Source organism: Heterodontus francisci, chromosome 6 (genome assembly GCF_036365525.1).
Source record: "Heterodontus francisci isolate sHetFra1 chromosome 6, sHetFra1.hap1, whole genome shotgun sequence".
NCBI classification, from domain to species: Eukaryota; Metazoa; Chordata; class Chondrichthyes; order Heterodontiformes; family Heterodontidae; genus Heterodontus; species Heterodontus francisci.
This window is the reverse complement of record NC_090376.1, coordinates 92,268,637-92,293,981: the sequence shown is the minus strand read 5'-3', so window position 1 is coordinate 92,293,981 and position 25,345 is coordinate 92,268,637. Positions and strand designations below refer to the sequence as shown.

The 25,345-nt window shown below is 42.7% G+C and overlaps 1 protein-coding gene across 3 annotated transcripts in view; it reads right to left on the bottom strand.

Annotated features, from left to right (window-relative positions):
- arhgap42a (Rho GTPase activating protein 42a) overlaps nt 1–25,345 on the bottom strand; it is a 503,828-nt gene that overhangs the window by 218,015 nt on the left and 260,468 nt on the right. For all 3 annotated transcript variants that reach the window (XM_068034054.1, XM_068034055.1, XM_068034056.1), the window contains one exon: nt 12,913–12,984. In XM_068034054.1, coding sequence (XP_067890155.1) covers nt 12,913–12,984 — 72 coding nt within the window. The remainder of the gene's footprint in view (nt 1–12,912; nt 12,985–25,345) is intronic.

The following is a 25,345-nucleotide window of genomic DNA, read 5'->3' as shown; positions in this document are numbered from 1 at the left end:
ACGAAGCTGACAATAAAGTAATGGATGCACTGTTCTGGGCTGAAGCACAGTCAAACTAACAATACTCTGATGATGCTGAATTAAATGCTTATTCTCAACAGGTATTTTCTTGTATGGCAGAGAAGCTAAACAATATTACTGCCACGGGGGAGAGTCAAGCGGTGAAGAAAAACCAGTTCAGAGGTTTCAGCAACCCTCTACAGTGCTCCTGAAATGTGTGTGTATCTTGGACCCTGCACAAATGCACCTGTTGATGGTGGATTTAAACTTCTTGATGCGATTCCTAGCTTTGACAAGAACTGTAGGCTGGAGACTTCTGCTAATAAAAGCATTGCAAAAGAAGCAGATTGTATTTTGCCTGTACTGCAGTTTTGGAACTCTGTTGAATGCAGAATCCCCCACCTTGGTTCTCCCATCGATACTCTTCAGCTGTTAAGTAGCCACCTCAGAGCTTCTGCACGTCAATAGATTTCTTGAGAGTAAGCTTCTCTTCTCTCAGCAGACGTACTCTTACAGTAGGATCTCATGTTCCTAAGACAATCCTATCTCTGATGAGATTTTCCTTCTGTTCCCTAAACTCACAAGAGTCAGCGAGATGTCCCAGTACTGTAACATACTGTTCAATATTTTCCCTTGCTTCTTGAACTCTAGAGTTAAACACAGAGCCTTCATAAATTACATTAGTAGAGCGTTCAAAGTGGGTCTTCAAGGCCTCCAAAATCTCACAAGTCTTGCTTTTATTCTCCTCAGTGAGATTTAGGGTGCAATACAGCTTGTAACACTCCTTCCCCATCAATAACTCTTATCTGTTCAGGTTTCTTGTCCAACTTTGTGGCAATCTCATAATTCTGCCACTGAAACAGGAAGAATTGCCAATTCACTCCCAAATCACCCTTCATGTCCAAAGGAGCAAGTACTGAAAAATTCAAAGGCATAATGACTAACTCAGTTGTCAATGTCCTATGCAAAGTTGTAGACAGGAGTTGCTTTAAACTCTGATGTTTTACACATCTGCTGTCTGTCTTACAGCTATCAAAATCCTCTCAAATCCCAGCTACTCACTTCTGACACCATGTCCTATGTGGCATATGAAATGGCTATTGCCAAAAGCCTTTAGTTACATATCATGCCATCAAAGGTCATACGTGTACAGCAAATCAAAGTGTACAAAAGCATTTATCCAAACCACCCGAAGCACCCAACACTGAAAGTACTTCCTAAGGAGAAACTGGGAACGATATGTATAGTCTGAAGTTATTAAAGTCAATAAAAAGGTCCAAGGGGAAAAAAGTTTTGTATCAAATTGGTATTACTGTGTCTGTGTTTCAGACTTAAAAGAAAGAGTAGACAAGGTTAATACAGTGGATGTAATACACATGGACTTTCATGAGGTACCACATAGTAGTCTCATGATTAAGGTCAAAGCATGAGGAGTAAGGGAATCAGTAGCAGAATGGGTAGCAAGCTGGCTAAAAAAAAAACTGAAAACAGAGAACAGGGGTTAAAGGCAGTTACTTATTCTGTGGAAGAGAAGTGGTGTTCCACAAGGATTGGTGCTGGGACCACTGTTGTTCACTATTTACATAAACAATCTGGGCTCATGACGCTGAAGTACATCTGCAGCTGACATCAAAATGGTGGGTACAGTTAATATTGAGGGTGACTGCAACAAGGTAGAAGAAATAATTAACAAACTTATAGAATGCATGTATAAGTAGGGTAGAGGTGCAAAGGGATCTGGGGTACAAAAATACAAATTATTTAAAAGTAGCAACAGGTTATCAAAGCCATAGAAAGTGCAAATGAAATACTGGACCTCATTTGTAGAATGTAATTCCAAATCAGAGAAGTTATGTTAAATGCATCCAGAACCTTGATTAGATCTGAGAATACTGTGCACGGTTCCAGTCTCCGTATTACAAATAGGATATAGAGGCAAAGGATATGCTGAAAAAAAGATTTACAAGGATGACACCATAACTGAGACGTTATAACTATCAGAAAAAACTGAAGAGACTGGGCTCTTTTCTCTGGAAGAGGTAACCTCATAGAGATCTTTAAAATTATAAAGAGGTTGGATAGGATAGACATAGGGAACACATTTTCACTTATGGGAAGATTAAAACTCAGGGGTCATAAATACAAGATAGTCATTAATAAATGCAATAAGGAATTCAGGAGAAACTTCTTCACTCAGAGAAGGTGAGAAGGTGTAACTTGCTATCATGTGGAGTGGCTAAGGTGATTAGCATAGATACATTTAAGGGGATACCAGATAAGTACATGAAGAGAGGGGAATAGAAGGATATGATGTGTTGAAGTAAGGTGGAAGGAGGCTCATGTTGAGCATATACCCTGTTGAGCTGTGCTGTAAAATACTTAGTAATTCTACGACACATGCTCAATTGTATCAAGTAAGTCTGCACAGAAAATACATGGGTTGCAAACTTTATGTGAAGTCACTTAAATGCAGGAACATTTTTGAAAGCAAAATCAATTACAAGAGAACTCACAAATGGCAACACATTTTTCAGTTTCTGAAATGTTTTAATATGCAAAACACGAGTGTAATCCAGGGCACTATTTCCTTTTCCCAATGTATACACATAGTTTTAAAGTCGCAAAGGGTCACAACAGCAGGAACAGAGCTTCATCCCACCTGACCTGCTTGAGTCTATATCCATGCCCCAAAGCAAAATTTCATCATATGAATTTAGAAACCACCCAGTTTCCTGCAGTTTTGGGATTTTTAGATAAGAATAGGAATAATATGGCAATTCCTAATGTCCTTTAGGGAAGGAAATCTGCCATACTTACCAGGTCTGGCCTACATGTTACTCCAGATGCACAGCAATGTGGTTGATTCTTAACTGTCCTCCCAAATGGCCGAGCAAGCCACTCAGTTGTATCAAACCGCTATGAAAATGACATAGAAGAATCAAACTGGAAGGATCACCTGGCATCGATTTAGGCACCAGAAAAGCCAAAGGCATGCCCAGGCAACCCTGTAAAGTCTTGCTCTCTAGTATCTGGGGACTTGTGCCAAAATTGGAAGAGCTGTCTCACAGACTAGCCAAGCAACATATAAAACAGATTCATATCTTTCAGCCAATATCCCAGACTCCTCCATCACCATCCCTGACAATGTCCTGCCCCATTGGGAGGTCAGACCCACTAGAGATGGCGGCATAAAGATATACAGTTGGAAAGGAGTGGTCCTGGGAGTTCTGAGCATTCACTTTGGATCCCATGAGGTCTCATGGTGGGGTCGCCCTCCTGTTCAAGAAAAGAGGCAGGCAGAAATCAGGAAACTATAGCCAGTTACCCTCATGTCTGTCATTGGGAAATTGCTAGAATCCATTATTAAAGAGACAGTAGCGAGGCATCTAGAAAATCATAATACAATCAGCCTTTTAAGAAAAGGAAGTGTTATGTGATAAATTTAATAGAGTCCTTTGAGGATCTAACAAGCAGGGTGGATAAAGGGGAACCAGTAGATGTAGCGTATTTGCATTTCCAAAAGGTATTCGATAACATACTCGAGACATAAGGTTATGGGCATTTGCCCTTGACATCAAAGCAGCATTTGACAGAGTGCGGCATCAAGCAGCCATAGTAAAATGGACATCAATAAGAATCGGGGAAAAACTCTCCACTGGCTAGAGTCACGCCTAGCATAAAGGAAGATGGTGTGGTTGTTGGAGGCCAATTATCTCAGCCCGAGGAAATCGCTGCAGGTGTTCCTCAGAGAAGTGTCCTAAGCCCAATCATCTTCAGCTGCTTCATTAATTACCTTCCCTCCATCATAAGTTCAGAATGCGGATGTTTTCTGATGATTTTACAATGTTCAGTACTGTTTGCAACCCCTCAGATAATGAAGCAGTCCATGCCTGCATGGAGCAAGACCTGGACAAGATTCATAGGAACATAGGAGCAGGAGTAGGCCATTCAGCCCATCGACCCTGCTGTGCCATTCAATATGATCATGGCTGATCATCCATTTCAATGCCTTTTTCCCACACTATCCTCATAACCCCTTATGCCATTTGTATTTTGAAATCTGTCAATCTCTGCTTTAAACATACTAACTGACTGAGCTTCCACAGCCCTCTAGGGTAGAGAATTTCAAAGATTCACAACCCTCTGAGTAAAGAAATTTCTCCTCAGCTCGGTCCAACGGGCTTCCCCCTTATTTTGAAATTGTGTCTCCTGGCTCTAGACTCCCCAACCAGGGGGAGCAGCTTACCTGCATCTATCCCTTTAAGTATTTTATAGGTTTCAATGAGAACACCTCTCATTCTTCGAAACTCTAGAGAATACAGGTCCAGTTTCCCCAATCTTTCTTCATAGGACAGTCCCGCCATCCTGGGAACAAGTCTGGTGAACCTTTGTTGCACTCCCTCTATGGCAATAATATCCTTCCTAAGGTAAGGGGACCAAAACTGCACACAGTACTTCAGGTGTGGTCTAACCAAGGTTCTATACAATGAAGCAAGACTTCACTACTCCTGTACTCAAATCCTCTTGCGATAAAGGCTAACATACCATTCGCCTTCCTAATTGCTTACTGCACCTGCACGTTAGCTTTCAGTAACTTATTGACGAGGACACCCGGGTCCCTTTGTACATCTACACTTTCTAATCTCTTACCATTTAAGAAATACTCTGCATATCTGTTTCTCCTACCAAAGTGGATAACCTCACATTTTTCCATATTATATTCCATCTGCCATGTTCTTGCCCATTCACTTAGCCTGTCCAAATCCCTGAAAGACACTTTGCATCTTCCTCACAACACAGATTCCCACCTAGTTTTGTGTCTTCTGCGAACTTGGAAATATTACATTTGGTCCCCACATCAAAATTATTGATAATAGATTGTGAACAGCCCAAGCACTGATCCTTGCGGTACCCCACTAGTCACAGCATGCCAACGTGAGCATGACCCATTTATTCCTACTCTCTGTTTTCTGCCTGTTACACAATCCTTAATCCATGTCAGTAGATTACCTCCTATCCCCTGTGTTTTAATTTTGCTAACCAGCCTCCTGTGGGGGACTTTATCAAAAGCCTTCTGAAAATTCAAGTGTACTACATACACCGATTCACCTTTATCAATTCTGTTACTAGCATCCTCAAAAAACTCCAACAGGTCTGTCAAACATGATTTCCCATTGATAAATCCATGTTGACTATGCCCAATCAGATCATTATTATCCAAGTGTCCATTTAACACATCCTTAGAATAGATTCTAGCATTTTCCCTACTACTGATGTAAAGATTGGGCAAAAACATGGCAAGTAACATTCGCACTACACAAGTGCCAGGCAATGACCACTCTAGCAAGAGAGAGGCCAACCAGTTCCCCTTGACATTCAACGGCATTACTGTCACTGAATCCTCACCATCAACATCCTAGGAGTTACCATGGACCAGAAACTTAACTAGACCAGCCACATAAATACTGTGGTTACAACAGCAGGTCAGAGACTAAGAATTCTGCGACAAGCATCTCACCTCCTGACTCCCCAAAGCCTATCCACCATCTACAAGGCACAAGTCAGGAGTGTGATGGAATACTCTCCACTTACCTGGATGACTGCAGCACCAATAATACTCAAGAAGGTTGACACCATCCAGGACTAAAGCAGCCCACTCGACTGGCGCCCCATCCATCGCTTAAACATTCACTTCTTCCACTACCGGCACACCATGGCAGCATTGGGCACCATCTATAAGATGCACTGCAGCAACTTGCCAAGGCTCCTTCAACAGCACCTTCCAAACCCACTATCTCTACCACCGAGAAGAACAAGGGCTGCAGGCATTTGGGAACACCACCATCTCCAAGTCACACACCATCCTGACTTGGAAATATATTGCCATTCTTTCACTGTCACTGGGTCAAAATCCTGGAACTCCCTCCTTGACAGCACTGATGGCATACATACAGCCGTTTCTATGCTGTATAACTCTATGACTGCAGCGGCTTATTAAGACTGAGGCGGGAGGAGTGGGCTGTCTTTTCTAGTTCCACCTCTCCACAGTTCACAACATATATTTAAATGTTTACCCAGTTCCGATACGATCAATCATTTACTCTACTCTGTACCCCAGAATAAAATACACCAACCAGGTTTCTTTAATAAACAACAAAATTAGCAGTTTTTTATAAAACAAGACTTATCCAGTAACGAAGCAAAACATCAACACACAGATTAAAATATGAAAGTTCCCTTTTTACCTTAGCGGCATCCCCCCCCACCCCCCACACACACAATCACAAAACAAGTTAACTGAAAAATAGAGATTGCCTTTGCAGAGCTCTTTTACAAAAAAAATACTTTGGCCAAATACATATTAATTCTTGAAGAAAATAGATATGTTGTGACCCAAAATGGCATACAGTCTGGCATTCGTGTATGTGTAGACAGGTCACTGGGATCTTTTCTGGAGCAGTTCTTCACAGGTGGCATTGCGAATTAATTTGGCAAGCTTTCCAGGAGCTGCTCAGGAGAAACATGGCATTTCAGAGACAAGAGGAAGGAGGCAAACTGGGTGTTTCTCTCTTGGGAGATCGATCTCCAACTGCTTTCAAACACAATACACACCCTAACTGAACAAAAACAATATCTCAGAAGCAAAACCAAACAGCAAGTCAGAACCTCGTGACCCTCATAAATCGTGACATGTCACTTCTCCGTAAACATCTCCCTCAAGTCACCAAGGTTTATGTTGTATATGGAGCTGAAGGCATGTTATGTCCAGTAAAGGTCGTTTTCAAACAAGACCTCAAGTGCCCTTCCAGTGACCTCTTTTAAAAAAAAGTCCAACATCTATGCAAATTACTTCAGTCCTCCAATGAATCTAACACACGCACACTCAAAAAAAAGTTGTTTTTTTTTTAAAACAGATGCACTTTCATGACACCTCCATCCTCGGATGAATGAAGTGCCATTTTTATATGTGTTTCATGATAAAGAATGGAAAAACAGAAGATGAAAAAAATTAAAACACATTTACGCACTCATTTGCATTCACTCTTTACCTGTAGCTGATACAGTTCTGCTTTGTACCAACTTTACACTCAGATAATTCACAGCAGATTTAAATCCTAGACAAAAAAACCGCAATTACATTACGCTTCCCTGCAATGTGGATAATCTTTAAGTGATAAGGATGCAATAGTAAACTCCATCATCCATTCTGTTTTTTGAATTTTTCCACAAAGGCTAGGGGGTTATGATCAGTATACACCAGTGTCTCTCTGTAGTCGTGGTGGACATATACTTCAAAATGCTTAAGAGCTAGTAATAAGCCAAGGGTTTCTTTTTCCACTGTCAAGTTTTTTTTTGGTGTCAACTTAGCTTTTTAGAAAAGTATCCCACTGGCCTTTCTATGCCCGATTCCTTGTCTTTTAACAGGACTGCACCAACCACCAGGTCACTAGCATCAATTGCCACCTTGAAGGGCTTAGTGACAATGGCTTTCTGCCGCTCAAAAGATGTTAGGCACTCCCCTGACGACACCACCTTGGTTTTCTTTTTTTGTAGCAAATTTGTCAGTGGAGCAGCTACAGTACTAAAATTTAGTACAAACTTGCGGTAGAGACCACACATTCCCAAAAACCTCATGATTTCTCGCTTAGTCTTAGAGATAGGGAACTCCGCCAATGCTTGTACATTTGCTGTTCTTGGCAACACTGGTCCTTGCCCTACTATATGCCTGAGATAGGTTACCCTTGCTTTTGAAAATTCACTTTTGGCAAGGTTTATCACTAAATCAGCTGATAATTTTCTAAACAGAGCTTCCAGTTGTTCCAATTGGTCCTTCAAAGTGTCACTGTATACCAGCACATCATCAAGGTAAACCACACAGTTAGGAACACTGGCTACCACTTGGTTCATTAGTCTCTGAAATGTGGCTGGGGCATTTTTTTTTAGCCTGAATGGCATCACTCAACATTGGAAAAGACCTTCTGGTGTGACAAAAGCCGATATTTCTTTAGCTCGGGGTGTTAAAGGACCCTGCCAGTATCCCATAAAAAAATCTATTTTTATAAGAAACGTGGCACTTTCCAAGCAAGGAATTGGGTAGCAGTCTGCCTTTGTTACTGCATTACCTTTCTGTAGTCTATGCAGAATCTAGTTGATTCATCAGGTTTAGGCGCTAACATCACTGGGGAATAGCAGCTGTTTTGACTGGGTTCAATTAGGTGGTTTTCCAGCATGTATTGAATTTCTGCTTTTACCTAGGCCTGTTTCTCTAGACTTAAGCGATAAGGATGCTGTTTTATAGGAAATGATTCCCCTACATCCACATCATGCATGACTAAGATTGTACATCCTGGTTTGTCCCTACAGACTCTTTTAAATGCTGTGAATAGCCTTCTGAGGTCTTCTTCCTGTTGTGCATCTAAATATGAAAGCATAGTGTTCAATCTCCCTAACTTTTCAGTATTAGCTAACCGGATAGTAGGAGGTTCAATTTGACAATTGTCTAGGCCTCCTTCTGCCTCATCCTCACTATCCCTTTCATCCTTCATCGTCCCGACTACCTGACATAACTGTGCTTACTTATCCTCTTCCCAGCGATGATATGGTTTCAACATATTGACATGACACAGCTGATTCTTTTTTCAGCGATCTGGGGTGTCAAAGAATTTACTTTACCAATTCTTTTAACCACTTTATATGGATCACTGAACCGTGCTTTCAGTGATTCACCGTGTAAAGGCAGTAATGCTAATACCTCATCCTGGTTGAAATGTTCGGGTCTTGACATGCTTTTTTGCCCATTTCTTCATGGTTGTTTGGGAAGCTTTAAGGTGTTCCTGAGCCATTTTGTAGGCTCTCGTGAGCTGCTCCCGGAACACGGATACATGATCGAACACAGGACGGCACAGTGGCGCAGTGGTTAGCACCGCAGCCTCACAGCTCCAGTGACCCGGGTTCAATTCTGGGTACTGCCTATGTGTAGTTTGCAAGTTCTCCCTGTGTCTGCGTGGGTTTTCTCTGGGTGCTCCGGTTACCTCCCACATGCCAAAGACTTGCAGGTTGATAGGTTAATTGGCCATTATAAATTGCCCCTAGTATAGGTAGGTGGTAGGGAAATATAGGGACAGGTGGGGATGTGGTAGGAATATGGAATTAGTGTAGGATTAGTATAAATGGGTGGTTGATGGTCGGCAGACTCGGTGGGCCAAAGGGCCTGTTTCAGTGCTGTATCTCTAAATAAAAATCAAAAAATAAATAAAATAAAATAAATAAAGAAGATTCATCCCTCTGTTCTGCAAACCTTGATTTAATTTGTTTTAGAGGACCTCTTACCTCATGTCCATAAACTAATTCAAAAGGAATAAAACCGGTAAACTCATTAGGTGAATCCCTAGTAGCAAACAAAAGAAATTCTAGCACTTTATCCCAATCATGGGGATATTCATGACAGTATGCCTTGATCATTGTTTTGAGGGTCTGATAATACATTTCTAAAGCCCCTTGTGTTTGTCAGTGGTATGCTGAAGACTTTAACTGTGTTATACCCAAATTACCCATAATGCCCTGAAAAATTTTAGACATAAAATTGGAACCTTGATCCGACTGAATCTCAATCAGTAATCCATATCTAGTAAAGAATTGGGTTAACTTCTCTACCATTACCTTAGCAAAGATTGTTCTGAAGGGAATGGTCTTTGGGAACTGAGTAGCCATATCCACGATAGTGAGTATATACTGATGTCCCATTTTTGTTTTTAGAAAAGATCCCATACAGTTTACCAACACCCAACTAAATGGTTCCCCAAAAACTGGTATGGGAATTAGAGGTGCCGGTTTTATGGCAGGTTGCGATTTTCCCACAATTTGGCATGTATGATATGTTTTACAAAACTGCACCACGTCGTTGGAATGTTGAACAATACGTGATTGGGTCTTCCGGATCCCCAAATGTCCCGGGCTATCCTTAATATTTCCTGACGATACTTTGGCAGTATCACTATCTGGTGAACCACGGTCCAGTTTTCATCTGCAGGTCAGTGAGGAAGTCTCCACTTCCTCATCAGAATCCCATTTTTCATATAGCAGCCTTCCAGAACTCGTTTTGCCTCAGCTTCCATTAGAGCCGATTGTGCCACTTTATTTAACTCTGGATCGGCTTGCTGAGCCTCTATCAGAGAAAACTTACTGAACATTTCCTTCGGTTTATCCAAATCCCCAAAGTTACAGATATTCAGCGATCTATCTGTGATGCCAATTTTATCTCGGACAATGGAACTTGTTTAGCCATTGCTTGGGTCACTACACATGAAGGAAACATTCCTGGAACCTTTTGCAGCAACTGTTCTGTCTCTTTGACTTCACTTGGTCTTTCTGTCACTACTGGAGAAGCTTAATCAAGGTTAAGCTAATAGCATTGGCAGCAAAATTGGAGTTAGAGTGAAAACCAGGAGCTAATAAAGCAAACAGCAGTCCGCGCTGATACCATTTACTAAAACCTTGGCATTCAATGCGCTCCCTGGTGGAAAGGTTTAGTTTAGTTTAGAGATACAGCACTGAAACAGGCCCTTCGGCCCACTGAATCTGTGCCAACCATCAACCACCCATTTATACTAATCCTACACTAATCCCATATTCCTACCACATCCCCACCTGTCCCTATATTTCCCTACCACCTACCTATACTAGGGGCAATTTGTAATGGCCAATTTACCTACCAACCTGCAAGTCTTTTGGCTTGTGGAAGGAAACCGGAGCACCCGGAGAAAACCCACGCAGACACAGGGAGAACTTGCAAACTCCACACAGGCAGTACCCAGAATTGAACCCGGGTCGCTGGAGCTGTGAGGCTGCAGTGCTAACCACTGCGCCACTGTGCTGCCCCCAAAAAAAAAGTTATGCCTTCCCCAGCAAAAGAGGGTGGCTCCTGTATCCCCAATTCTAACTATATTTTTACCTGCCTCACCTGAGGGATTAAGAGTTACCTTTCCTTTTGACAAGATTTCCCTATAACTCTCGGGTATCTGGTTCACGTCCCCTGCACCCACAGTAGTTTTTTTTACTTGGCCTTACAGCTGTAGTCAGAGTTATAGCTTGCTCTGTCGTACCCTCGGTTAGGGCCCCTTTCTCTGCGCTGCCTTTGTGTACCACAATAAGTCTCATGGGTTTACCCCACAACTTCCAGCATTCTACACGAAGGTCTCCCCACCTTGTGGCAATGATAACACTTAGGCTTGTGGACCTTACTTCCACCCTCAGCATCTTCCTTTCTGGCCTGAGGAGGAGATCCTGGGGCGTTCCCAGCTGTCCCTTCTTGTCCCTGGCTACTTGCCTTCCTTTCACCCTCCCATCTTCTATTCTTCTCGGGTTTACAGGGGTGATGGACAAAGGATTTGGATTTGTAAACAAGCTCATAATCATCAGCAATTTCCGCTGCCTATCTGGCTGTTGAAACCTTCTGGTTCTCTACATGGGTTCTTACTAATGGAGGGAGTGAATTTTTAAATTCTTCCAGGAGAATTATTTCCATAACGGTCTCATATGTGGCCTCTATCTTTAGTGCCCATATCCAACAATCAAAATTCATTTGCTTTACCTTCTCAAATTCTATATAGGTCTGCTCAGGCTGTTTCCGGGGGTTCCGAAATTTCTGCCAGTATTCTTCAGGGACTAACTCATACACAGCGAGAACAGCCTTTTTTGCCATCTCATAATCTGCAGAAAGCTTCCTCAGAAAGCATGGCATAAACTTCATGAGCTCTGCCCATCAACCTGCTTTCCTTCGGCCACTTCATCTGTTTGGTAATCTTTTCAAAAGAAATGAAAAATGCCTCTACATCTCTTTGCTCAAACTTTGGGAGGGCTTGCACAAACCTAAACAGCTCTCCACTGGGTCCTGTGGTCTTTCCTTACCAGAATTTTCCTTGGAGTCAAGGCCACTCTTTTGTCTTAGTTCCAGCATTTTTAATTCAAATTCCCTTCCTTCTCTTTCTCTTTCCTCAAGTTCAAGTTTCTTAATTGTCAATTCTCTTTCAAGCTCAAGTTTTTTCATTTCAAATTGCAACTGAATCCTAGCTAATTCAACTGAACTACCACCTGGATCGCCTTTTTCATCTCCCAATTTCAAATGCTGTGCTATTACTTCAATTCTGTCTGCTTTATTAGCTCCTGGTTTTAACTCTAACTCCAATTTTGCTGCCAATGCTATTAGCTTAACCTTGGTTAAGTTTCTCATATCACTCAGGGTTAAGTCCTCCTATTCCAGTAAGGCCACAGCAACTTACAAAGACATTCCTGTAGTGTAAACTTTACTCCAAGACACAAGAAACCTATTTTTTTTCTTTTCTCTTTTCAATTATTAATTGCATGGCGTCGGCTTTGGGTTATTCCGCACAGAGCCCCCAATTATATGTTACAACCAAGGCGGGAGGAGCCCACTGTCTTTTCTAGTTCCACCTCTCCACAGATCACAACATATATTTAAATGTTTACCCAGCTACTGATATGGTCAATCATATACTCTACCCTTTATCCCAGAATAAAATACACCAACCAGATTTCTTTAATAAACAACAAAATTATCAATTTATTATCAAACAAGTGTCCTACTGGCGACCCCTTTCAAAAAAACAAAGTCTAACATCTATGGAATTACTTGAGTTCTACAATAAATTCATCTCCACAACTCTAACACATGAACCCTCAAAAAAAAATAGAAGCACCTTCTTAACAAGTTCTAGAAGGCAGCTCGCCACCACCTTCTCAAGGGCAATTAGAGATGGGCAATAAAAGGTTCACCTTTTTAGCGATGCCCACATCCCATGAATAAATAGAAAGTAAACAACAATTAGGAGAATATGTCTGTAATGTCAAGTTTAATAGAAGAATGAGTATAAAAAATAAAATTGCATTACTCACCTTTGCTGCTCCAATTTGATCTTTACGAAACTTCTCCAGTGGTGCAATTAAAACATCATTGGCATTCTGAATCTACAACGGAAATGCAGAATAATATTTTAAATGATGTTACAGCTTGCATTAATCTAAGATAGTGTTTTATATCAAAATTAAACTGTAATCAGTGATTTAAACATAGCATCAAAATTGCAATGAGGTGCAGAACTTAATATTTCCATATATCTTCTCTGAAAAAGTATACTTGTACTCTCACCTGGATGAATTTGAAGACACTGGATACTGCAAAGGCCATGGTCCCTGACAGTATTCCGGCAATAGTACTGAAGACCTTGCCGCACCCCTAGCCAAGCTGTTCCAGTACAGCGACAACACTGGCATCTATCCGGCAATCTGGAAAATTGCCCAGATATGTCCTGTACACAAAAAGCAGGACAAGTCCAACCCGGCCAATTACTGCCCCATCAGTCAACTCTCAATCATCAGTAAAGTGATGGAAGGTGTCATCAACAGTGCCATCAAGCAGCACTTGCTTAGCAATAACCTGCTCAGTGACGCTCAGTTTGGGTTCCGCCAAGGCCGCTCAGCTCCTGACCTCTTCACAACCTTGGTTCAAACATGGACAAAACAGCTGAACTCCAGAGGTGAGATGAGGGTGACTGCCCTTGACATCAAGGCAGCATTTGACTGAGTATGGCATCAAGGAGCCCTAGCAAAATTGAGGTCAATGGGAATCAGGGGGAAAACTCTCCGCTAGTTGCAGTCATACCTAGTACAAAGGTTGTTGGAGGTCAATCATCTGAACTCCAGGACATCACTGGAGGAGTTCCTCAGGGTAGTGTGCTAGGCCCAACCATCTTTAGCTGCTTCATCAATGACCTTCCTTCAATCATAAGGTCAGAAGGGGGGGGATGTTCGCTGATGATTGCACAATGTTCAGCACCATTCGTGACTCCTCAGATACTGAAACAGTCAGTGTAGAAATGCAGCAAGACCTGGACAATATCCAGGCTTGGGCTGATAAGTAGCAAGTAACATTCGCGCCAAACAAGTGCCAGGCAATGACCATCTCCAACAAGAGAGAATCTAACCATCTCCCCTTGACATTCAATGGCATTACCATCGCTGAATCCCCCACTATCAACATCCTAGGGGCTGCCATTGAGCAGAAACTGAACTGGAGTAGCCATATAAATACTGTGGCTACAAGAGGAGCTCAGAGGCTAGGAATCCTGCAGTGAATTACTCATCTCCTGACTCCCCAAAGCCTGTCCACCATCTGCAAGGCACAAGTCAGGAGTGTGATGGAATACTCTCCACTTGCCTGGATGGGTGCAGCTCCAACAACACTCAAGAAGCTCGACACCATCCAGGGCAAAGCAGCCCGCTTGTTTGGCACCCCATCCACAAGCATTCACTCCCTCCACCACTGACGCACAGATGCAGCAGTGTGTAACATCTACAAGATGTACTGCAGCAACGCACCAAGGCTCCTTAGACAGCACCTCCCAAACCCGCAATCTCTACCAACTAGAAGGACAAGGGCAGCAAATGCATGGGAACACCACCACCTGCAAATTCCCCTCCAAGTCACATATCATCCTGACTTGGAACTATATCGCTGTTCCTTCACTGTCGCTGGGTTAAAATCCTGGAACTCCCTTCCTAACAGCACTGTGGCTGTACCTACCCCACATGGACTGCAGCAGTTCAAGAAGGCAGCTCACCACCACCTTCTCAAGGGCAATTAGGGATGGGCAATAAATCCTGGCCTAGCCAGCAACACCCACATCCCATGAATGAATAAAAAAAAATTATTGTAGCAATGTGGAAATGTTGAAAACATTATACAAGAGTCTTTTAGAATACTTTTAATACAGCCACAAAAAAAACAATTACAACCTTAATCCCAATCCCATCAAAATAACCATGAATACCAAGTCTTTCATTTTTGGAGCAATGGTATTACAACATAAAAGGTTACCTTCAGAGTTAGATTCCAAAGGGAGGCATGCTATCCAGCTGACTGACATTTGAACTTGCCAATACTATCTTCATTTTCCCAGCTATGGGCTTGACCCAGAATTGTCATTAAAATTTTGCTAAGGAGTGATAACATGAGAAATTTCACATAATTACACAATGTTGCTGAAAAGAAAAAATTCCCAGTTTTGGCATAAAATTGGATGATATTATTCATTGTATCTGTAAAATTAATCAATGTTTCTGTTCTTCAAAAAGTTTGGTACCCAGAACAAGTAGATTATGATTATATTCTTCATTTGCCTTGCACTGGATCCTTATGATAAGTAATTTGACTCCACAGTTAATTTTACACATCATATGCTGTTAACTCTCGAGTAAGTTATTTGGAATTGATACTTATTTCTCCCTCAATAATTTGACTTAATTGAAACTTATGAAGTCCCTAAACTGAAATGGCTCTAGAACCTGATTTTGAACATCCAAATAGCGTAAGATGCTTTCTCAAAGACAAAGACAAAGTTATCACGCCACTCAATTTATGTATTAGATTTTATAAAGATTAAAAAATATCTGCCAAAACCATGGTGCCCATCAACAGTGAGGGGAGGAGGGGGGCTTTCCACGTTTGGCAGTATTAGTTTGCGGCTTTTAAAGAGATTTCTGCAAGTATCAAATTGGTATTTTGTGATTGGTTCCTGGAGTATACGTAACTGAAATGTTACTGATGCTCTCTGAGAAATTGTGCATACTGCACATGCTCAAAATCACTACTCTAGGCAAAAATATCAAGTCTAAGCATCAGTTTTTGGAGTAGGCAGGAAAAACTTTAATGAGGGTATTAGAAGACTCAAAATCAAATTCAACTGATAAATGTAGTCATACTATTGTGAAATATGTCAATTTTAGAGATTTGTTTTCATGTGTTAGAGTTTAAAACCTTACTTTGGATATTAGAAATGTCAGTTCCTCAGGGGGGATAAAATTGCATAACTTGATTAGCTTGTTAGCAAACCTTTACAGTGAAATGCTAAAAGTTTGACATTCCCCATTATACAGGGTTTATATTAAGTTCAAAATAATATTTACCAGAAGTAGTACATCTTTGCTTAGCTATTTGCTCATCTCGATCACTTTTCGAAAGAATGCTGACGATAGATGAGAGTGTACAGGAATTAGTCACTATTTAGCCCAATGTCAAGGAATTTTTTTAATATGCTGTGAAGCTGATAAATAACAATCATAGGGTATATAATTGGCTGTGGTGTAACTTCCCACAATTTACATTCCATCAGTTTCTTCAACCACGGGCACTTTAATCATTAATATGGTTCTTCGCACGCCCAAGAACAAACTGAGTTTCCAGTTGGTCAGTCAGCAAGCACTCCGTTCAGAGGCACTATTTAAAATTAACATGCTGGTGGGCAGAGCAGAGCAAGCAACAAAAACAACTGTTGATAACAGCCAGCCACTCCTACAAGCTCACTCATGCTCCACGTTTATAAGTCGTTCAATACCAATTAAGTTTAAACAGTACCAGTGACCTGAGTGTTTGCTGACTGCACAGCCAGCTACAACAGTGATGAGCTGCAAATCTTGTAGGCAGGGTGAGAAATGCAGCATATTAACACGCTAATTAAAACTGGAGTACAGGTGAGAGGAGAAATTGACTGTGACTGTAAGAAAAATATATCCTGCAACTACCTTCAGTTTTCCTCAGTTTTACCTATGGAATAATGACTAGTATTTAAACTTTATTGCTATGTCCGTTCCAAAAAAGGTGCATTCACAATTACAACATAATATTCTAGGCGACTTGTGCATCTGCAGACCCAGCCAATATTAATTCATGCTCGTCATCAACCTTTAAGCACAAGTTTCAGGATTTACGCATGTGGAATCATAAAAAGGATTGCATTTTTTATAGACTTAAAAAAAAATCCAGAAGTTGCCATTTGAAAAAAAAGTTATAGTAAGAGCCAAAAATTCTGCATGGGAGATACATATTGCCTTCCTCATTCTATAAATGGAGTTCAACTTATATATAAACTGAATACTTCATGATCTAAGAAAATAAAACTAGCTGAAGCAGTAATTCTCCAGAATTCGATCATGCAGCATCTATTTCAGCCAGGTAATCTTCCTAACCATATATCAGTTTGTAAACAGAGGACAACAGAAACTGTGCTAATGTTGGGAATAGCAAGGTATGTAACATTAATTACCATTATATTTAGCAGTAAAGAAGACAATTTGACTAAGATGGTTACTGTAAAGTAAAAGAAATAGCATCCCTCATGTTTCCAGAGCAATCATAACTGAAGGATAAGCAAATAATGCACAATTTTTGGGACCTTTAAGGACAGCTTGCATTTGTTAAGTTCCTTTAATGTAGAAAACGTCCCAAGGCAGAGGTAGGTTTTTAAAGGTGCAGGAGATGAAAGGCTCGAGCTGAGAAAAAGTAACAAAAGCAAAAAAAAAGGAAGTCCCACACATCTCAAGGCACTTTATAGCCATTGTAGTACTTTGAAATGTAGTCACGATTGTTATGTACTTTTTTTTTAGAATTAGAACATTACAGCGCAGTACAGGCCCTTCGGCCCTCGATGTTGCGCCGACCTGTGAAACCATCTGACCTACACTATTCCATTTTCATCCATATGTCTATCCAATGACCACTTAAATGCCCTTAAAGTTGGCGAGTCTACGACTGTTGCAGGCAGGGCGTTCCACGCCCCTACTACTCTCTGAGTAAAGAAACTACCTCTGACATCTGTCCTATATCTATCACCCCTCAACTTAAAGCTATGTCCCCTCGTGTTTGCCATCACCATCCGAGGAAAAAGACTCTCACTATCCACCCTATCTAACCCACTGATTATCTTATATGTCTCTATTAAGTCACCTCTCCTCCTCCTTCTCTCCAACGAAAACAACCTCAAGTCCCTCAGCCTTTTCTCGTAAGACCTTCCCTCCATACCAGGCAACATCCTAGTAAATCTCCTCTTCTTCTTTTGGGCATCCTTATCTCGAGAGACAATGGATACGCGCCTGGAGGTGGTCAGTGGTTTGTGAAGCAGCGCCTGGAGTGGCTATAAAGGCCAATTCTGGAGTGACAGGCTCTTCCACAGGTGCTGCAGAGAAATTTGTTTGTTGGGGCTGTTGCACAGTTGGCTCTCCCCTTGCGCCTCTGTCTTTTTTCCTGCCAACTACTAAGTCTCTTCGACTCGCCACAATTTAGCCCTGTCTTTATGGCTGCCCGCCAGCTCTGGCGAATGCTGGCAACTGACTCCCACGACTTGTGATCAATGTCACACGATTTCATGTCGCGCTTGCAGACGTCTTTATAACGGAGACATGGACGGCCGGTGGGTCTGATACCAGTGGCGAGCTCGCTGTACAATGTGTCTTTGGGGATCCTGCCATCTTCCATGCGGCTCACATGGCCAAGCCATCTCAAGCGCCGCTGACTCAGTAGTGTGTATAAGCTGGGGATGTTGGCCGCTTCAAGGACTTCTGTGTTGGAGATATAGTCCTGCCACCTGATGCCAAGTATTCTCCGAAGGCAGCGAAGATGGAATGAATTGAGACGTCGCTCTTGGCTGGCATACGTTGTCCAGGCCTCGCTGCCGTAGAGCAAGGTACTGAGGACACAGGCCTGATACACTCGGACTTTTGTGTTCCGTGTCAGTGCGCCATTTTCCCACACTCTCTTGGCCAGTCTGAACATAGCAGTGGAAGCCTTACCCATGCGCTTGTTGATTTCTGCATCTAGAGACAGGTTACTGGTGATAGTTGAGCCTAGGTAGGTGAACTCTTGAACCACTTCCAGAGCGTGGCCGCCAATATTGATGGATGGAGCATTTCTGACATCCTGCCCCATGATGTTCGTTTTCTTGAGGCTGATGGTTAGGCCAAATTCATTGCAGGCAGACGCAAACCTGTCGATGAGACTCTGCAGGCATTCTTCAGTGTGAGATGTTAAAGCAGCATCGTCAGCAAAGAGGAGTTCTCTGATGAGGACTTTCCGTACTTTGGACTTCGCTCTTAGACGGGCAAGGTTGAACAACCTGCCCCCTGATCTTGTGTGGAGGAAAATTCCTTCTTCAGAGGATTTGAACGCATGTGAAAGCAGCAGGGAGAAGAAAATCCCAAAAAGTGTGGGTGCGAGAACACAGCCCTGTTTCACACCACTCAGGATAGGAAAGGGCTCTGATGAGGAGCCACCATGTTGAATTGTGCCTTTCATATTGTCATGGAATGAGGTGATGATACTTAGTAGCTTTGGTGGACATCCGATCTTTTCTAGTAGTCTGAAGAGACCACGTCTGCTGACGAGGTCAAAGGCTTTGGTGAGATCAATGAAAGCAATGTAGAGGGGCATCTGTTGTTCACGGCATTTCTCCTGTATCTGACGAAGGGAGAACAGCATGTCAATAGTCGATCTCTCTGCACGAAAGCCACACTGTGCCTCAGGTAGACGCGCTCGGCCAGCTTCTGGAGCCTGTTCAGAGCGACTCGAGCAAAGACTTTCCCCACTATGCTGAGCAGGGAGATTCCACGGTAGTTGTTGCAGTCACCGCGGTCACCTTTGTTTTTATAGAGGGTGATGATGTTGGCATCGCGCATGTCCTGGGGTACTGCTCCCTCGTCCCAGCACAGGCATAGCAGTTCATGTAGTGCTGAGAGTATAGCAGGCTTGGCACTCTTGATTATTTCAGGGGTAATGCTGTCCTTCCCAGGGGCTTTTCCGCTGGCTAGGGAATCAATGGCATCACTGAGTTCCGATTTGGTTGGCTGTATGTCCAGCTCATCCATGACTGGTAGAGGCTGGGCTGCATTGAGGGCAGTCTCAGTGACAGCATTCTCCCTGGAGTACAGTTCTAGGTAGTGCTCAACCCAGCGGTCCATCTGTTTGCGTTGGTCAGTGATTATGTCCCCCGATTTAGATTTGAGGGGGGTGATCTTCTTGATGGTTGGCCCAAGAGCTCTCTTCATGCCATCATACATTCCTCTGATGTTTCCGGTGTCTGAGGCCAGCTGAATATGACTGCATAGGTGTTGCCAGTAGTCGTTTGCGCAACGCCTAGCTGTTCTTTGTGCAGTACTTCTGGCTGCTTTAAGTGCTGCGGATGTTAAATCGCTGGGGGCTTTCTTGTAGTTCAAAAGTGCAATGCGCTTAGCGGCTATGACAGGTTCCAGCTCTTCATTATGAGATTGAAACCAGTCTGCATTTCTCTTCGCACTTTTGCCGTAGGTGGTCAAAGCTGACTCATAGATGGCGTCTCTGATGTGGGCCCACTTGGTCTCAGCATCCCCTGTGGGAGTGTTTTGAAGGGCTGTTACAAGTGAATTTAGAAATTTTTGTAACAGCTGTGGGTGAGAAATTCTGCTCGTGTTGATGCGCGGGTGGCCCTTCTGCTTGGAATGATGCAACTTCTTTGGTCTGAGTCTAACCTTGCTGCACACCAGGGAGTGGTCGGTGTCGCAGTCCGCACTGTGGAAGCTGCGTGTGATTTGAACACTGTTTAAGGCGGCTCGCCTTGTGACAATGAGGTCTAGCTGGTGCCAACGACGTGATCTTGGGTGCCTCCATGAAACCTGGTGACAGGGTTTAGTGTGAAAGAACGAGTTGGTGATGCAGAGGTTATGATAGGTACACAACTCAAGCAGTCTCTGCCCGTTCTCATTCATCCTTCCAACGCCATAGCGCCCAAGGCAGGAGGGCCATGAGTCATGGTCGGCCCCAACCCTGGCATTAAAGTCCCCCAGCAGGAATAGGTGTTCGGTGTTGGGGATGCTGCTAATGATGTTATGGAGTTGTTCATAGAACTGGTCTTTAGCTTCAGGTGCGGAACAGAGTGTTGGAGCATAGATGCTGAGTAGGTGTACTGGACCAGAGGTGGTGAGCAGTCGGATGGACAGTATGCGTTCCGAGCCATTTGAGGGAGGCTCTATCATGCTGAGCAAGGAGTTTCTGATGGCGAAGCCCACTCCATGCTGTCTTGGTTCTTCAGGATCCCTGCCCTGCCAGAAGAAGGTGTAGTCTTGCTCTGCTAGAGAGCCACTCGCGGGGAGGCGAGTCTCCTGAAGTGCTGCAATGTCCACATTTCTGCACCCTTTCTAAAGCTTCCACATCCTTCCTATAATGCGGTGACCAGAACTGCACGCAATACTCCAGGTGCGGTCTCACCAGAGTTTTGTACAGCTGCAGCATGACCTCGTGGCTCCGAAACTCGATCCCCCTACTAATAAAAGCTAACACACCATATGCCTTCTTAACAGCCCTATTAACCTGGGTAGCAACTTTCAGGGATTTATGTACCTGGACACCAAGATCTCTCTGTTCATCTACACTACCAAGAATCTTCCCATTAGCCCAGTACTCTGCATTCCTGTTACTCCTTCCAAAGTGAATCACCTCACACTTTTCCGCATTAAACTCCATTTGCCATCTCTCAGCCCAGCTCTGCAGCCTATCTATGTCCCTCTGTACCCTACAACACCCTTCGGCACTATCCACAACTCCACCGACCTTAGTGTCATCCGCAGATTTACTAACCCACCCCCTTCTACACCCTCTTCCAGGTCATTTATAAAAATGACAAACAGCAGTGGCCCCAAAACAGATCCTTGCGGTACACCACTAGAAATTAAACTCCAGGATGAACATTTGCCATCAACCACCACCCTCTGTCTTCTTTCAGCTAGCCAATTTCTGATCCAAAGCTCTAAATCACCTTCAACCCCATACTTCCGTATTTTCTGCAATAGCCTACCGTGGGGAACCTTATCAAACGCCTTACTGAAATCCATATACACCACATCCACTACTTTACCCTCATCCACCTGTTTGGTCACCTTCTCGAAAAACTCAATAAGGTTTGTGAGGCACGACCTACCCTTCACAAAACCGTGCTGACTATCGCTAATGAACTTATTCTTTTCAAGATGATTATAAATCCTGTCTCTTATAACCTTTTCCAACATTTTACCCACAACCGAAGTAAGGCTCACAGGTCTATAATTACCAGGGCTGTCTCTACTCCCCTTCTTGAACAAGGGGACAACATTTGCTACCCTCCAGTCTTCTGGCACTATTCCTGTCGACAATGACGACATAAAGATCAAGGACAAAGGCTCTGCAATCTCCTCCCTAGCTTCCCAGAGAATCCTAGGATAAATCCCATCTGACTGAAATGCATCTGCCAATTTGTGCACAACAAGGTCTCAAAAACAGCAATATAATAATGACCAGATAATTTGTTTAGGTGATCTTGTGCAGGACACTGGGGAGAATTCCCTTGATGATCTTCCATTAGTTCCATGGGATCTTCTATGTCCACCTGAGAAAGTAGATGGAACCTCGATTTAACGTCGCATCTGTAAGAATGACACCTCTGACAGTGCAGCATTCCTCCATACTACGGTAAAGTGTCAGCGAGATTATTTGTTCAAGTATCTAGAGTGAACCTTGAACCCACAAGTTTCTCAGAGAGGTCAGAGTGCTACCACTGAGCCACAACTGGCAACTTAATGTGGAACAAGGCAGTGGAAACAGAATTAAATTTAAGTCTTTTTTTTAAATCTGCGAGACTTACTAGATTTTGAATATCCTTCTACTCAGATTTGAAAAGGAATCATGAGTAAAGAACCAGTCACATAGCACTGTAATAAATGAAACTTGCAACATTGTATCAGAATAACCTTATTAGAGGGATCTGAACTTCTGTGAAAAACTGTCCAGACACTGGGGTGAATTTTATCGACCCCTGACGTAGGGGGTCAGAGCGGGGGAGGGGGGGAGTGGGCAGAAAATGCCTCCGGGAGAGGCCAGCCACGACCTCAACACCTGGAGGCCCGGCCCCATATTGCCAGTGGCGGTGAGGCTTTGTGGGGGTGGCATGAAACTTTAAATATTTAAATATATGTAAAGCAATGAATTAAATACTTACCCGCTCCCGCCGTCAGTCCCGGTGCCATATTGGTAGCGGCGGCCGATACTCCCGCATCTTCAGATCTCCATTCGGAGATCCGAGGCGGAACACTGGTGGGGACAAGGAGCAGGTGAATTTTCATGGAGGCGGGGGAGGGAGCGGGGTGAAACATTTTTGATTGATCTAGGGGGTGGTGGGAAGGTGTAATATTCATAGTTTATGAACTTTGGGGGGGAAAGTCATGAACATGAGATAAGTTTTTTTGGGGGTAGAGGGCAAGTAAAAAATTTTAAGGTCATTGGGAGGTGGGAGAGGGTCACGATAACTACTTTTTTACAATCATGTATCTTTAATTAAAATTTTTACTTAAAGGGCTGGAAGCCCTTTAAAATTGGCGTCAGCGCCGGAGCAATGGCGCCGGACGCCATTGCCAGGGACAGACCACCCGCCCCCTCCCACGTCTTCGGGGGGGGAGGGGCAGTCCGCCCCGGCCATGTCAATGAGTCGCTGGATTTAATATCTGCAGAGTAAATCCTGAGCGTGCGCGCTACCAAGATCGGCGGCGAGCTTGTAAAATGCAGCCCACTGTGTCAGGATTTAAAGGGACAATCACAAGGTAAATGTAGACAGTATTATCTCATTTTATCACATTTGTATTTGGGCTTTATGTGGGACTGTCTTGCATGGCGACTGAGGCTGTTATTTTCTCAGTTTTAGTCTGTGGAAGATTGAAGATACGTTAGATTCACTGCTGTCTGCAATTATGACTACCATGAACTTAGTATCCCTTGCGTTCTTGTGAAGCATTCGTTAGAAAAAATTTTCAGCAGTGGTTTACTGGAACAAAAATGCAATTTGCAAGGTGTTCTGGTACTAATATCCTCACAGGGAGATTTGCTAGTGCTTTTGGGTAGGGTTTATACTAGCTTGTTGGGAGTTGGGAACCTGCAAGGGAATTCAGATGGGAGAAGACAAAGCTGGTTATGGGAAGTAGAAAAGCTGTATATGCAAGTGGAAAGCAGCAGAAACAAATGTGAAAACCAACCAGGGTTAAAATACAGAAGAGTGTTAAAAAGGCAGAATTAAAGGTATTCTATCTGAATTAACGCAGCATTTGCAACAAGGTAGGCAAGTTGAATGCGCACGTAGAAGTAAACGGGTATGATTTAAGTGCCATTGCGGAGAAGTGGTTGCAGGGTGACCAAGACTGGGAACTGAATATTAAAGCATATTCAACATTTAGGAAGAACAGGCAAAAGGGAAAAGGAGGTGGGGTAGTGCTGATAATAAAAAGATGGGATCAGTGCAGAAAGGATCTGCGATCAGAAGAACAGGATGTAGAACCTGTTTGGGTGGAGCTAAGCAACTGAAAAGGGGCAACAAGTATTGGTAGGAGTGATTTACAGGTAATGTAAGTCATGGTATAAATCAGGAAGTTAGAAGTACATGTAGCAAGGGAAATGCAGTAATCATGGGTGGCTTCAATCCACATATAGACTAGGTAAATCTAATGAGCACCAATGCTGTGGAAGTAGAATTCCTGGAATGTGTCTGAGATGGTTTTCTGGAGCAATATGTTGAGGAACCAACTCGGGAACAGGCTATTCCGGATCTAGTATTATGCAATGAGAAAGTGCTAATTAATAATCTGATGGTAAAAGAACGTTCAGGGAAAAGTGACCATAGTGTGATAGAATTTTCCATTAAGTTTGAAAAAGATGTAGTTCAATTCAAAACTAGGGTTTTAAATCTAAACAAGGGCAATTATGAAGGTATGAGGTGCAAGTTGGCTGTGATGGATTGGAAAAATACATTAAAAGGTTTGACAGTAGATAGGCAATGGCTAGCATTTAAAGAATTAATGCATGGTTATCAAAAAAACATACATTCCTTTAAGGCAAAAGAACCCAATAGGGAAAGTGAGTCAGCCGTGGCTAACAAAGGAAGTAAAAGATAGTATTAGATCAAAGGGGGAGGATTATAAAGTTGCCAAAAAAAGTCATAAGCCAGAGGATTGGGAGAATTTTAAAATCCAGCAAAGGAGGACCAAGACATTGATAAAGAAAGAGAGAATAGAATATGAATGTAAACTAGCAGGAAATATAAATACGGATTGTAAAAGCTACAATAGCTATGTAAAAAGGAAAAAATTAGTAAAGACAAATGTGGGTCCATTACAGGCAGAGACAGGAGAATTTTTAATGGGAAATAGAGAAATGGCAGAGAAGCTAAATAATTACTTTGTGTCTTGTCTTCATGGAGGAAGATACAAGAAATCTCCCTGAAATAACTGAGATCCAAGGGTCCAGTGAAAATGAAGAACTGAAAGAAATTAGGATGAGTAAAAAAGCAGTATTGGAAAAATTAATGAAACTGATAACGGAAATCCCTGGGACCCGATGATCTTCACCCTAGAATGTTGAAAGAGATGGCTACATAGATATTGGAGGCATTGGTGATCATCTTATAAAATTCTATAAATTCTGCCATGGTGCCTGCAGATTGGAAGGTTGCAA